This window comes from Myotis davidii, unplaced genomic scaffold, assembly GCF_000327345.1.
Source record: "Myotis davidii unplaced genomic scaffold, ASM32734v1 scaffold243, whole genome shotgun sequence".
In the NCBI taxonomy this organism is placed as follows: domain Eukaryota; kingdom Metazoa; phylum Chordata; class Mammalia; order Chiroptera; family Vespertilionidae; genus Myotis; species Myotis davidii.
Window position 1 is genome coordinate 834,904 of NW_006295183.1, and position 15,735 is coordinate 850,638.

The 15,735-nt window shown below is 46.6% G+C and overlaps 1 protein-coding gene across 2 annotated transcripts in view; it reads left to right on the plus strand.

The window, feature by feature from the left end:
• The window catches only part of RANBP10 (RAN binding protein 10), a 58,481-nt gene that overhangs the window by 28,767 nt on the left and 13,979 nt on the right, over positions 1-15,735 (plus strand). For both annotated transcript variants that reach the window (XM_006769763.2, XM_015567837.1), the window contains one exon: positions 10,883-11,050. In XM_006769763.2, the coding sequence (XP_006769826.2) occupies positions 10,883-11,050 (168 nt within the window). The remainder of the gene's footprint in view (positions 1-10,882; positions 11,051-15,735) is intronic.

The window sequence follows — 15,735 nt, forward strand, 5'->3', positions numbered from 1 at the left end:
TCTTGTTGTTTTGTTGATGGTTTCTTTTGCTGTGCAGAAGCTTTTTATTTTGATGTAGTCCCAGTTGTTCATTTTCTCTTTAGTTTCAAGTGTCCTAGGAGCTGTATCAGTGAAGAAGAAAGGCATCTATCTGATCGATTTCTGGGGAGAGATAGCTGTGGGTGGGTAATCACCATTGAGAAGCAGCTCTGCCATGAGGTCCTCCATGACATGTGCACTCTCTCCTAAGCAAGCTAGCCCAGCTCCTTTCCTCCATTGCCAGCCTCAAGAGTAACGTTCGGAGAGTCACTGGGCATGGCTCTTGAGCTCTACTAAGTGCCCTAGAGTCAGATGGCCTCCCCAGAAAACTGGGAACCAATAAGAGTGGAGCAGGCCTGCGGCTGCTGTTGGTGGGCTGTCAGGAGAGGTGGATGATGCCTAGCTCCACCTGTGCCCGCTCCTTCAGGGAAGAGGGGAGAAGGAAGTCTATAGAACCCGGCTTGATCACTGAGCTAGTGTTAGAGATGGAGAGGGAATGAAAACTCGCAGGTGAATGCCTTCTGTGGGCTGGTGTTCCATGTCCATTCTTATTCAATCCTCCTACCAACCTGAAAGAGTTTAGCCAGGAGAACTATAGGGGCTAAGAAGTGACAGAATGGGGAGTCAAACCCAAGTCACTTTGACCTCAAAGTCCACTGATGACCAGGATCTATTTATTGGGGAGAGATGGCTGGTTTGGAGGCCTGGGGGGCAACTGTTAGGCTGTCTTTATGAACATGACATGGGTTGGACTCTGACCTGGTCAGCCGTGGGCCAGGACCAGAAACAATTGGGCAGGCACAGCACCGGCTCCCTCCCAGTGTCCTGTGCTAATATGCTGATGATGCGAAATCTTTCCAGTTGGCAGTAGGAGTCCTCTTTATTCCAGCTGCCCTGGGACTGAAGCTCTTGATGTGTCCTGGTGGATGGAAGTGGCATAGGGTGGGCTTCTGGAACAATCATGCTGGAGTCCCTGGCACCCCCATGGGGAGTCTTCTCCTCTAGGACACTGTAACTGGGGGTGGCATCCGGGAGGGCCAAGGTGATAAACCATTTCCTCAGCCACCCCCACACTTCTCTGACTGGGACTTGCCCTCTGAGTGATGATGGAAGGGGAAGTGGGTGGTGCCAGAGCATCTGAACTGGGCACCTGGGGCCTCCTGTCTCCTGGCCTGAATGTGGCTTGGCTTCTTATTGCATCATTGGCATCTGATGTGACAGGGGATAGGCTTTTCTGTGGGGGCGTCAGGCTGGCTACACATCAGTTATTTCTGGGAGTGACAGGCCCATTCTCTGAAGAGGGAAGAATGGTTAGTAGGGTGGCACTCTCTGTCAGTGTCGTGCCCATCGTGTAGCTCTAGACATCATCTGATCCACAGCCACTTGGTCCTGACTCCCTGCAGGGCCTGACCCCGGCAGCTGTGTCCCCTTGTTTTCTTCTGGCCCTCACATCCCACTGTCCTCTGAGATAGCTGGCTCTGGCCCTGTGGTGAGGGTCACAGTTTTCATTCCTGGGCCCATCATTCCAGCCTCACAGGGGGCCGGTCCAGAGAAGGGTGACCACACATGCTGCCAGGGCCCATGCTTAGCAAGTTGCTGACTTTGGCTCCAGGGTAGGAGTGGGGGTAGAAAGAGAGGTCCAGTTCTGAAGCAGAGGGTGGTGGGGCTCGAGGGGAGGTTTGTCCACGCAGAGATACGGGAGTGACCTTAGTTGCTGGCTCCTCTTAACGGGAAGGGAGACTTAGAACACGGATTCTTCTAGAGCTGGTAGAGATATTTACGTCACCTGTCCTGTTCAAGATGAGGTAACTGAGACCCAGAGAAGTTAAATACTTACCCAGGGGTAGAGCCAGGTCTGCAGTCTGTCTACAGGCCTCTTTCCAGGGCCCAGCAGTAGTTTGTATAAGTAGAGGCATGATGCATGCAGACAGCATGCATCTTTTTTCCTGGAAAAAAAGAGAAAAAAGACAACAAAATTCCTCAGAGTCAAGCCCAGGATTGCCCACAGATGGTGTGTCACAATGTGGTCAGACACATTGACAATCTTGTGCTTCCGGTTTCTTGCCAGCCCTTGGCCACTTTTCCCTTTTCATTTCAACAAACATTTCATGAGCATCTACTACTCATGGGTAGTCAAATTAGCTTCCTGAGTGATGATCCCCGAGAAGAGGTCTGCTTGATGAGAGAATGAGCAGGTATATAAGGTGGGTCAGCTGGTATGCAAGGTGAGCAAAAAGATGCTTCGATGTGGTTGCTTTCATTAGAGAACTTGGTTGCTTCAAGGGAGAGAAACCCATCTATAATCAGCTGTTTCACCAGACCTCGGGCAAACAGGAGCCAGGTCCCTCTCTCTCTATCTCTCTTTTGCCTCTGCTTTATGCATATTAGCTTTCGTCTGTCAAACTAGCTTTCTACCTCAGGTTTCAACTTCCCTTGTAGAAAAATTCCAGGAACATCTGTGATTGATCAATCTTGGGCCATCCTGGTAGAGAGAGGGGGGATTACTAGGATTAGCAGTTCCCGCTGAAGCCACAGGATGGGTGCAAGGGAGGAGCTACTTCTTAAGAGAAAGTGAGTGCTACCCCCCAGAGAAGCAGGGATCTCAGACAAATCCTAGCACTCCTTCTCCTACCCTGTTCTTGTGGACTTGGGGGAGGGCACCAGGAGGCTTTGTTCCCAGTCCCTTCCCAAAGTCCACAGAACCCAGCCAAACACTGATAGGGAGTAGTGTTGGTCAGGTCAGCCAAGCTTGGGGTCCAGAAACCTTGTAGGGGTACCTGAAGTTTTTTCTGATGGAACCCATCTTGAGGAACTCATGCTGCTCTACTTTTAGAGCATCTTCCTCTTCCCTGTGTCTTTGATTGGGGGACACCTCAGGAAGAAGGAGGTGGTCGCTTCACCCTCATGGTACCTACTTGGTGCTCCCTCAGAGGAAAGAGAATCGAGCTTCGGAATAGTGCTATCTCTAAGACCACAGGCTTCATGCAGCCTCTCAGTGCCTCAGTTTCCTTACCCCTCAGATGGGGATTATCACACCTACTGATTGGTTTGGAGACTCAGAATGTTTCTCCCAAGTACACACTTATGGCCCTTTGATGGTGATGTCTAATTGCTACCCCTTCATTTTGTGGAGAAGGGAACCAAAGGTCTGAGGAGGTAAGTGACTGCCCAGAGCCTGCCCTCTTGGAGGGACAATACTTTCAGGCCACACTGGCTGCCCTGGCACTTAGGGCTACAGTGTGTTTTCTAACAGAGGCCAGACCACTCTGTAGGACCCTAGCCTGAGACTGACAACAACTGGCTACAAAATGTGCAACTGTGGCTAGGCCTTGGTCTTACGGTTTTTCTCCTGTTTGCCCAATTTCTAAGAGTAGCAGTGGAGAGAAGGTTTGTCGAGGGTGGGGTGACTGAATTCATTTACAGTAACTTCATGCCCTTTAACATCTCGTCTATTTTGGGCTTCTGATGCCTTTCTCTTGTGTGTGTTCTGACCTTTCTAATCTTTGACTAGCCTGAATTTTACTCCCATAGGAGAAACAGAAAGCCATTGTGTCAGGATGACACAGTAGGAAAATCTTCCAGTGACTTCATTTTAGGTATTCTGTCCACACCACTGTTTATTTAGTGAGTGTGTTCCCCAGCATAGCTTTGCCACTTTTGGGATGAGCCAGTCTTTTCACCTGCCTTGGATAGCCACTGGCCATATATTTCAAACTTAATGTGTCTAAAAGGCCTGCTACTTCAGCCCATCTTTCCTGTCTGTCAGTAAATGGTACTAGTATCCACCCATTTGCTCAGGAAAAAAATCTGGGAGTCATCCTTCTTTCTCTCATATCATTAGCACCCACATTCAGCCAGTCCTGCTGACTCTGCTCGAGTCTCCTGTCACTCAGCTTCAGCCTTGTGACTGCCTTTCTGTTTCTCAGACATGCAGAGCTCTTTTCCTTTACCCCAAAAGTTCTTCCTCCTGATTCTCTCATCAAGCAGACCTCTTGGGGATCATCACTCAGGAAGCTAATTTTACTACTCTATCCTGGTCAGTCCTCATCCCCATTCCCATTTCTAGCCCATTACCTGGCTTTGTTTTCTTCAGAGCATTTTACCTACCAGTTATTTTCTTATTTGCTTATGGGTTTTCTTATCTATATATATAAAAGCCTAAGCAACTGTGATGACTAGACAACTGGACTACCGGCCCATAGCTATGATATGCACTGACCACCAGGGGGCAGACGCTCAACACAGGAGCTGCCCCCTGGTGGTCAGTGCACTCCCACAGCCAACCTCCTGCGGTCCCTCCCCCTGGCCGGCCAGCCCCGATTGGCCTTGATCCCTGGCCAGGCGGGAGGATGCCGGGAGGAGGAGAACCCATTGTGCATGAATTCTTGCACCAGGCCTCTAGTATATTATATTTTCTCTGCTCCCTTCATGCCACCCACCACACCCTCTTGTCAACCTCATAGAGTAGGTCTGGAGTTGATGATGCTTTTCCTTTCCAAGGGATAGGAATTTAGCATAGTGTCCCTAAACCAAGCTGCTGCTGTAGCCACTGTTACTAAATGAGGTGTATAACAACATTCTGTTTTTAACCCTAAGCTGCCTTTCCCACACATACATAATATACCTATTTACACACAGACTTAATTGTGTTTGGAAAAATACTGGCTATCAAATGATAGTTTCAACTGAAGATACATTACAGCTCTGATTTTCTTGGAAAAGCTTTTAACTTTATAGCACTGTGAGGAGACAAGGAGCTGAGGTGTTGCTTCTCTGCACAAACCTTTCCAGATGCTCAATAACTTTTATAGCCATAGGGGACTGTATTAGTATCCTATTGCTGCTGTAACAATAGTAGTGGCTTACAGTTCTGGAGGACAGAAGTCCTAAAATCAAGGTATCAGCAGGATGGTATTCTCTCTGAAGTTTTTAGGGAAGAATTTGTTTTGTTGCCTTTTTATAGCTTCTAGAATCCACGTACATTCCTTGACTCGTGGCTCCATCCTCTATCTTCAAAGCCAGCAGTGTAGCATCTTCCATTTTCTTGGCTTCTATCATTACATCACCTTTTCTGACTTGACCTTCCTGCCTGCCTCTTACAAGGATCCATGTGATTGCATTGTGCACCCCCCATAATTTAGGGTAACCTCCCCATTTCAAGAGTGTTAATTTACTCACGTAAAATCCCCCCTGCCCCTTTTTTTTAGCCATGTAAAGTAGCATATCACAGTTCTGGGGATTAGGACAGGCCATCTTTGGGAGGCCTTATTCAGTGTACTACAGGAATTGAGTTTTCTTCCTTTGGGTAAACCTATATAATAGATAAATCATTTGGGAATTGAAAAAACACACACACAGGAAGTATATCTATTTTCCAGCGAAACTGAGGTGATGGTGAATCCTGAATTGACTCTAAATAAATTTTTTGGGTTTTTAATTCTTCAGTTAAAAAAATTTTTTAAACCATTTATAGTTAGAATTAAAAATCTAAAAAGTCTATGGTAGTTTTGTCAAAATAATTGTATAGTTTATTTTTGAAGAAAAGTATTCAAAATACTTCAATTTTTATTTTAGGTCTTTGAAAATGTAAACATCTGTTGTTTTTGGTGGAAGTTTTTGAGCTCCCATACACGGAGACAAAAATATCTCCCATATTTCCTTGAGTCACTAAGTAGGAAATGGTTCTTTCGGATTATTTCACTAGCTTTGATAAATCAAATGGCCACATTATTACGCGTTTTTCTAGAGTACCTACTGCTTCAGTCTGAGAAAGCCTTCTACCTGGTAGATTTTAAAGCCTGCATAAAAGATGTGCTGCTACCCAGGATCATCCTTGTGGGAAAAAGAAGTGGCTGGAGGTGGGGTGGAGGTGTGCCCTGGTCTGCTGGCCGTGGCTTTGCGTGAGGCAGGAGGGTGGGTGTGCCTTGGAGAGAGCCGAGATGACAATTGTGGCCTTTAGACAGGAGGTACCAGTCAGTGCCTGTATCTTCCTCTAGGGCTGAGCCTGGGCCTTCCCTCATTGCAGGCCTGCAGGGCCCCTGACTCACTGCAAGACAGAGGTCCCAGGTCCATAGCTCCCTAAAACCAATGCATCTGACCACTCTCATGGTGATGGGGCAGGGGATTGGGGTGCTTCCACTGCCAGGGTAGTCACTAGCCCAAATGGGACAGTACCTGTGGCAAGAAGAACATGGGTTTGGAACCTAAAGATTTGGGTTCAGCCTGGCCAGTATGGCTCAGTGGTTGTGTCGACCTATGAACTAGGAGGTCACGGTTCAATTCCCAGTTAGGGCATATGCCCGGGTTGCAGGCTCGATCCCTAGTGTGGGGAGGCAGCCGATCAATGATTCTCTCTCATCATTGATGTTTCTGTCTCTCTCTCCCTCTCCCTTCTTCATTCTGTGCCCCAGAGTCATTTTTCTTTGAAATTGATAAAAATATACTATATTAAACAACAACAATATACTTAAAAAAACAATAAAGATTTGGGTTCAAATCTCAGCTCTGGCACTTCTCAGTTGTGTGGGCTGATGAGCAAGCCCCCAGTTCTTGGTGCGGTGGGTGGGTGGAGTGGCAGTACTTGTTGAGCCAAACACTAGGGTTATCCTGGTGCTTTCCCAACAAGTTGCTACATTGTGGTCAGTTACTGTGTTGCATGTGGCAAGTCCCCATGCTCCACCCGAGGATCCAGGAAGGGAGGGAAGGGAGGACTACTGTGCCTGGTGTGGATATGGATCATGAGTCAGGGGAAGCTGGTGGACATGCTTGGGCACATCAGGCTCAGTCTGAGCCAAACCTGGAAGGATGGTTGTCACTTTGGTCCTCACAGCTGAGCTGGCTATTCTTCATCTATGGCCTTCAATACACCTGGGGAGCAGCCTCCACCAGGAGCCATAGGGCCTTCTGCACCGAAGCCTGAGGAGAGGCCTTGCCTAAAATAACCTTATCAGCCTGCCTCTAGATGAGGGAATGGGCATCAGTGGGGAAATGGGCATTGCTGTGCTCCAGAGTCATTTCTTGAGGTCAAAAGATTTGCATACCCACCAGCAATAATAAAGCCCTTCCCACTCCTGGGTATGAGGAGTGTAGAAGTTGGGTTAATGCCCGGAGCATCACCATGTCCCCTGACCCAGGCAGTCCCAGTGTCTCTGGGGAATTGGGAAGGTGAGAACAGAGCCTGGCTCCAGGTCCAGGCCGTGGGGCCTTTAAAATCAGCCCTGAGCAGTTCTCATGATAGTTTTCTTGTGACTTGTTGGGGAGACACCTGGAGGGGAGCAGCAGGGTTTTGGGCCCTGCACCCAGAGCCATTCGGCTGTGGCCTGTCTTCCACTAAAGGCCTTTGGGGTGGGGGGGAATCTTCATTTAACCAGAGGGTTCCTGGCTGAGGATATGATGGGTTAAGATACGTAAGGCTTGGGATGGATGCTGTGATTATGAGTAGCAACTTGCCCTTCAGCCCACTGGTTCAGATGCAGGGCTGAGTTTAGGCTCCAAGGTCTGGTCAGCTCCACCTTTTCAGTCATGCTCTCTTCCTCCCTTGCTGACCCTTATCATGCATCTGTTCTCACCCCGACGCCTTTGCTTAGAGCCTGCCCACAACTCTTCAACCTTCGCTTCTCCTACCCATGCCACTTGAGAGGGGCAGGGTGTCATTAAGCATGTTTACATGGGCCTGCTGCTTGGACACTAAGGAGGCAGCAGAGGCTGGGAAGGTTACTGGGAGGGGCTGCCTTGGGGAGTAGACCTGCCTGCCAGCCTCAGCTTGTCTGCCCTGTGTGGGTCCTGGGCTTGCCTGGGCCCTGTGGGCTCCATTTCTGTTCCTTACCTAGCAGGCAGGTAGGCCCCTGCAGCACACATCCTCCTGTTCTACCTGCATTCATACCTTTACCTTTACTTCTCCCTCCTGGAATGATCTCCTTCATTCTCTCCCCTGTATAAAACCTTGGTACACATTAGAGGTCTCACTTCTCTCATCATTTCTATTCAGCATTGTATTGGAGTTCCTGGTCAGTGCAGTAAGTCAGGAAAAAGAAATAAAAGGCATGCAGAGTGGAAAGGAAGAAATAAAACTGCCTTTATTCTCAGACAGTATATTAAAATATTCTGAAGAATCTTCATAAAAGCTACCAGAACTAATTGGTGAGTTCAAAAGTTTGCAGGACATCAGGTGAATATATCAAATATTAAATATGTGTATGTGTTTAATAGTGTTATTGAGATAAAATTTACATACCATAAAGTGCATCCATTTAAAGTGTACCATTCAATGGTTTTTAGCATGTTTACAGAGTTGTACAAATGATCATAATCTAATTTTAGAACATGTTTATTATTCTAGAAAGAAACCTTGACCCCATTTCCCCAGCCCCAAAAATATTTTGTTATAATAGCAAGAAACAATTGGAAACTAAATTGAAGTATTTAGAGATAAATTTATCAAAACATTGTTGAAAGCCCTATCCGGTTTGGCTCGGTGGATAGAGCATCGGCCTACGGACTGAAGAGTCCCAGGTTCGATTCCGGTCAAGAGCACATGCCGGGGCTCAATCCCCAGTGGGGGGTGTGCAGGAGGCAGCCAATCAGTGGTTCTCTCTCATCATTGATGTTTCTATCTCTCTCTCCCTCTTCCTTCCTCTCTGAAATCAATAAAAATATATTTTAAAAAAATACATTGTTGAGAGCCCTGGCCGGTTTGGCTCAGTGGATAGAGCATTGGCCTTCGGACTGAAGGGTCCCAGGTTTAATTCCGGTCAAGGGCATGTTCCTTGGTTGCGGGCATATCCCCAGTAGGAGGTGTTCAGGAGGCAGCTGATCAGTGTTTCTCTCTCATTGATGTTTCTAACTCTCTATACCTCTCCCTTCTTCTCTGTAAAAAATCAATAAAATATATATTTAAAAAAAAACATTGTTGAGAGAAATTAAAGAAGACCTAAACAAGTGGAGAGATGTGCCATATTCTTGGGTTGGAATAATCAATATTATTAAACTATCTATTCTCCAGATTGACCTATAGATTCAACACAGTTCCAGTCAAAATCCCAGTAGAAATTTGAGACATTGTTCAGAAAATGAAAAGATAAGCCATAGACTGGGAAAAAATATTTACAAAACACACAAAAGAATTTATATCCAAGATATATTTAGAACTCTTACAGCAATAAGGTACACAACCCAATTTTAAAAAAAGGTTAGCCCACCTGGTGTGGCTCAGTGGTTGAGCATCGATCCAGGAACCAACACTAGTTTGATTCCCAGTCGTGCATGCCCAGGTTGTGGGCTCGATCCCCAGTAAGGGGTGTGCAGGAGATAACCGATGGATGATATTTCTCTCTCATTGATGTTTCTATCTTTCTTCCTCTCTAAAAAATCAATGAAGACATATGATTTATTTATTTATTTTTAATATATTTTTATTGATTTCAGAGAGGAAGGGAGAGTGGGAGAGAGAGAGAAACATCAATGATGAGAGAGAATTATCGGTTGGCTGCCTCCTGCAGGACTCCTACTGGGAATCGAGCCTGCAACCTGGGCATGTGCCCTTGACTGGAATTGAACCTGGGACCCTTCGTCAGCAGGCCAACACTCTATCCACTAAGCCAAACCAGTAAGGGGAAAACATAATTTTTAAAAAGTTAAACATTTAAACAGACAGTTCAATAATTTTCTAATAAACCAAAAGTAAATAAGTATATCAAAAAATGCTTAACATCCTTGGTCATTGGGAAAATGCAAATTAAAGCCAAAATGGTGTTAAAAACCTATTAAATTGGCTAAAAGTAAACAAAGACAACTGACAATATCAAGTGCTGATGAAAATGTGGAACTCATTTACATTGCTTGTGGGAAAGCAAACCAGTATAGCCACTTTGGAAAACAGTTTGGCAGTTTGTTATCAAGTTAAACATGTACTTATCTTATAACCCAGCAGTAGCCACTTCTGGGTATTTACCCAAGAGAAATAAAAACATATGTCTGTATGTAAATATGTATTGGTTTTATTCATAATAGCCAAAATTGGAAATGACTCAGATGTCATCAACTAGTGAATGGATAGACAAACTGGTATATCCATATAGTGGCGTACTACTCAGCAGTAAAGAGAAACAAAATACTGGTACACCTAACAATGTAGATGAATCTCAAATGCATTATACTAAATGGAAAAAAAAAAACAGTCACAAGATACTCCATATTCTGTGATTTCATTTCTATTACATCTGGAAAGGCAAGACCATAAGAACAAATCAGGGACTGGGGGTAGGTGGAGGGGGATTGACTGCAAAGAGGTAGGAGGAAACTTTTTGGAGTGATGGAAATGTTCTATATCTTGATAGTGGTCGTGGTAACGTGTCAACATTGTTAAAATCTGTTAAAACTTACTTGAACTGTCAGTTAAAATGGGAGAATCTCATTACATGTAAATTATATTTCAATTAAAAAATACTTTTTTCATCACTTCTTGGCCTTTTGGCTAAGGTCAAGTATAAAAAAAATAACCCACCATGATACACCACAGAGCTCATTTCAAGCGCCCTCTCCTTGAGAATTTCCCTGACCCATCTTCTTGTTGCACGGACTTCTAGTAAGTCCCTTCCAGGTCACTCATGTGGTTCCTGCTAACCACAGCTTGGGCTGCTTCTTCAGTAGGGCTGCCTCAGCTCCCCAGGGGTAGTGAGCTGCTGGACTCACTGCTCATTTGGCACAGCCAGACCCTGTCCACAGCCGCTCTGTGAAAGGCCAAGAATGCTGACTGAGGCGGTGGTGGCAGGCTGGGGAGAGGAGTTCGGACCTGGGTGAGCTGCTGTGGCTGTCTTGCTTCTCTCAAGTACCTCTACTCAGCTGTGACTGCTCTCTTCTCCCACAGGTTGGGATAAACATTCCTACGGTTACCATGGAGATGATGGGCATTCCTTCTGCTCCTCGGGGACTGGTCAGCCCTATGGTCCCACATTCACCACAGGAGACGTGATTGGCTGCTGTGTCAACCTCATCAACAGCACCTGCTTCTACACCAAGAATGGCCACAGCCTTGGTGGGTACATAGGGGACTTGGGAAGGTTTGCTCTGTGGAGCCACTTTGGTTGGTGAGAGGCCCAAGGCAAGCTTTGAAGCCAAAGCAGTGTTACAGATCCTCTGCTGAGCTCTGGGGAACTGCAGCCATTTCCAGGCACTGGAGCCTGCAAGGTGAAGGGAGGGTAGCATGGGCATTCTCTTTGTTAATCCATCCATTTAGGATCATCTCTCAAGCCCAGGTTCAGGGCTGAGAGAGCAGCATTGTCGTGGTCATGCTCCTGGCCTGTGTGATATTTGTTGGAGCAGGGTTTGGGGTTGGTGAGAAGTTTGAGGGTCCCAAATACATACTTGATTGGTAATGGTTTGCATGCCCCTGGCCTGGGCCCAGACTTTGGACTGCCCTTCTGGCACTCAGGGCGATGTTTGCTGTGGGGCAATATTGAGGGCTGTTCTGGGTCGGGAGGTAAACAGACAGGCTGGAGTCAGATGGGGCCAGGTCTCTTGCAGCCTGGACAAATTTAAAAAGGTCCTTTTCGCCCTAGCTGCTTTGGCTCAGTGGATAGAGTGTCGGCCTGCGAACTGAAGGTTCCCAGGTTCGATTCCGGTCAAGGGCATATGACCTGGTTGCGGGCTCAATTCCCCCAGTAGGGAGCATGCAGGAGGCAGCCGATCAATGATTCTCTCACTATTGATGTTTCTATCTCTCTCTCCCTGTCCTTTCCTCTCGAAATCAATAAAAATATATTTAAAAAATAAATAAATAAAAAGGTCCCTTTGGTGAAACTGAGAAGGATGGACTGATGAGCCTAAGGGCTAACAGAAGAGGCAGGTAGCCTGAGGTAAGGCAGTGGTGATGAGTGCAGGAAGTGGGAACAGGGGTGGCCCCGGCAGGTCTTAGTGACAGATGGGTGCCTTAGCAAGAAGGGCAGATGGGAAAGTGGCTGGATTTGTGGTGTTATTAACTGGGATTAGGAACCCAGGAGGAGCAGCAATCCGTGGAGGGTGATGGGGCCCTGGAGGGTCCCTTGGAAGAGCAATCTTGTACACGTGTAGAAATTTAGGGTTAGAACTTGAGAGAGAGGGAAGCTGGCTATCCTGATGACTTGCCCGAGGACTGACTGGTATTTGGCCCTGAGAGGAGCCCTTGGCCAGAGTAGAACTGCGGTGGTGCCTGACGTCTGGGCCTTCCTGCCTGGGTTTGCAGAGATCTCTGATTGGCAGAACCATACCAGCCACAGGCCTTGCCAGGAAAAAAGTTGGGTGTTTTACTTGGAACTCAACTCCTAGGAGAACCACTTCCCTTGGCTTACGGGGCAGTTTAAAAGGGGGTTGCCACTCCCCACAGCCCTTCTGTGGCTTTTCCAGGAGCTGAGCCCGGGCAGAATCAAGGGACCTGTTGGAAATGGGGTTTGCTGGTGGCTGGGCTGAGTGATCAGGAGCCAGCATTCCTCAACAAGGCAGTCAGATGCCACAGTCCAGAGTGGGCATCGAGAGCATTGCACCGGCACTGCATAGGTGACTCAGGTGCACATCAGAGAACCTCCTCTGAAATTCATGGCCACCTTGCTACAGTTGCTGATATCCTGCTGGTGAGGAGCTAGCAGCTGGAGGAGAAGGCCAAGGTCTCAAGATGGCTCCTCACTCCCCACTTTTGTTCTCTGACTTCAGCTCTTTTCTGGCTCTTGGTTTTTCTGCTGTCACAGTCCCAGGGGTCACTGCTGTGGATTCTCAGTCTTGGGTAAAGAGCACCCTCTGTAGCCAGGCCCAGTCCCTTCTGCTCTGGATTCCTGCCTTCTTTACATTCTTCCAGCTTGTCCACACCTTGGTCCACCTGGCTGTAGGAACCACATTTTGAGGTATACCCTGCTGCCTCCTGTGTATCTGCACCTCCCTCTGGGTCCTAAATGAGTACCAGGGTCCATGAGCTCTTTGTCTGTCAGGTCCCCAGGCCCATAAGGAGTTTAGGGCTACCTTAATGTCAGTCCAAACCCTCACACTGTTTTTAAAGTCATCTTCCTAGTGCATGCTTTGTATAGACCCCATGCAAGACCTCACATAATCTTGTTTTTAGGGATATATTGTCTATTTTTTCAGCCTGTCAAGATCTTCTATGGTCATTTTGTTCTATCTCAAAAATGCTTTTCAGCATTGCATTAACCTAAAATTTGATAAATTTGTTTATGTGTATTTTTATTAAGATATTAAAAAATTGGAAGATAACCAGGGTAAGTCTTGAGCCCTTTAGCCTATAGCTTGTTCGGAGTAGACACCAACCATTCAAGAATCACTTTATGTTATTTTGAAACTCATATTTTTCTATCTTGTCCACAAGGATAGTTAATCCATCCACTGAGACCTTACTAAAGATGATATCACCTGTCCCCTGCATTTTCTAGATGATGAAATTTAATAGAAAGGCAATGAACTTGGAGTGATAAACTACTTGGTGACTCTTCTAATGACCTTGTTTCCTTTTCACAAGCTAGCTTATCAATAAATGTGCTTCAGAATCTCACGCAGGATCAATGAACCAGTCACTGCTCTCTAACCTCAGAACCTTTTCCCCTTTAGAGAAGAATGATGTTTCCTGGCCTCCCCCTTTATTTCATTTATTTTATTGTCCTCTATCACAGCACTCTCCCTTTATGGCATTGATCAGTTGTCTGTGTAATTATTAGTTGCATGCCATCTCTCTTGCAGAACTTTTAGGGCCAGGCTTTTAGCTGGTTTCTTAGTGCCTGTCAGAAGGCCGAGCTCCTGGGTGGTCTCAGCAGATACTTGATAGATGGGTGAATGAGCAGGCGAATGGAGACAGGAGACTGATGGCTCATCCACAAGTAGTTGGTGTACTAGTACTTGCAGAGTCATTTTTATCCAGCTCTGTGCTCTCCCATCGGTTTTGTTGTTTTTTTAATTAAAATATACTTGTATTGATTTCAGAGAGGAAGGGAAAGGGAGAGAGAGAGATAGAAACATCAGTGATGAGAAAGAATCACCTATTGGCTGCTTCCTGCACAGCTCCCCACTACCCCCCAGCTAGCCAATGCATATCACATGCTTCCTGTGATATGCACACCAGCTGGGCTTTCACAGGTTCTTTATACCCTGGGGATCCACACCAGCTGGGCTTTCACAGGTTCTTTATACCCTCAGTCTCATTGAACCCTGACCTATGTCTGTTTGTCTCAAGGCACTTCTCATCAAAAAATTAGAGTATCTTGTTTGTATCCTGGACCTTTTCTTGGACCTTCTTCCTGTGGGCCAGCCCAGATGTTTTCATCACAGTGGCCTTGCAGAGGCTCCCAGAGATCTTTTCCAGTGTAATAGGGGGTGGAGTTGCCTCTGTCCTCATCCTCTTGGAAGCACTTCAAGGTCTTGTCCTTCCTGAGTGCCATAGACAGAGCTGGGTAAGCCTGGGTAGGCCATTCTTTGCCCAGAAGTGTGGCAGTTGCCTCACCTGGTGACACAACTGCGGTCAAATTGTACACAGACCTCATAGTTCATGAAGCAGCTTTTCTTCAGATAGACAGGTGTTTTTTTCTCTCTTGTTAATCCTCACCCTAGGATATTTTCCCATTGATTTTTAGAGAGAGTGGAAGAAAGAGGGAAAAACAGAGAAATATTGATGTGAGAGAAATACATCGATTGGTTGCCTCCTCCACGCACTCCGACCAGGAGAGGAGCCTGAAAATGAGGTACATATCTGGGACCCTTCAGTCTGCCCACTTATGTTTTATCCACTGAGCCAAACTGGCTAGGGCCAGATGAGCAGCTTTCACAAAGTATCTCAGTTTCTCTCTTGAGGTGTCAGAATTAGTGTTACCCTCTTTTTTTCAGTTTGTCAAAGGTCACACTACAGATAACTGATGGAGCCTGAACTTCCCCTTCTTCCAGCGTTCTGTGGGCCTCCTCCAGGAGCAGGGGGTACAGCAACAGCAGCCTGGCCATACTGAGAACCATGCGGGCAGCTCCCATGCAGACCTGGGAGGTGGATGTTGAGGTCTCCTGGGTTCAGAGGAGCTCCTAGATTTCGTTCTGCCAGCTTTGTGGCTGCTCACTCTGCCTGTGGGGCTCAGAAGTGGCCTCAGGTAGGCAGATCATGGAGTTTATGAGCTTCATTCACTGCAGAGCAAAGTAGACCCACAAATGAATGTAAACAATCTCTCTACACTTTGACTTTTTCATCTGTAAACTAGTGTCGGAGAGAATGTACACTTTCCAAGATTGTTCTGAGGAGTAAATGGTTTAGAGAGAGAGGAAAGGAAAGGGAAAGAAACATCGATGTGAGAGCGAAGCATCAATTGGCTGCCTTCGGCATGCCCCGTACTGGGGATCAAGCCTACAACCCAGGCATGCGCCCTGACCCGGAATTGAACCAGTAACCTTTCGGTCCACAGGATGATGCCCAACCAACTGAGCTACACCGGCCAGGCCTAAATGGTTTATTGTTAAACACTGAGCCCAGTGCCCAGCACAGAGGAAGCATGTGATATGCATTGGCTAGCTGGCAGTATTCTGGCTCCAGGTTTACTGGGAGACCTATGGTTAGAACCTTTCGGGGTTTCAGTTTCTTTTCTGGGTGCTGTTGGGAAAGCAGACTAGGACTTCTAAGGAGTCAGGGGGTTGAAAACCTTTCAGGGCAAGAGCTCAGGAGTTTCTAAAAAGTAGTAAGAATTTATCTAAAATTTAAAAAAATGGGAAGGT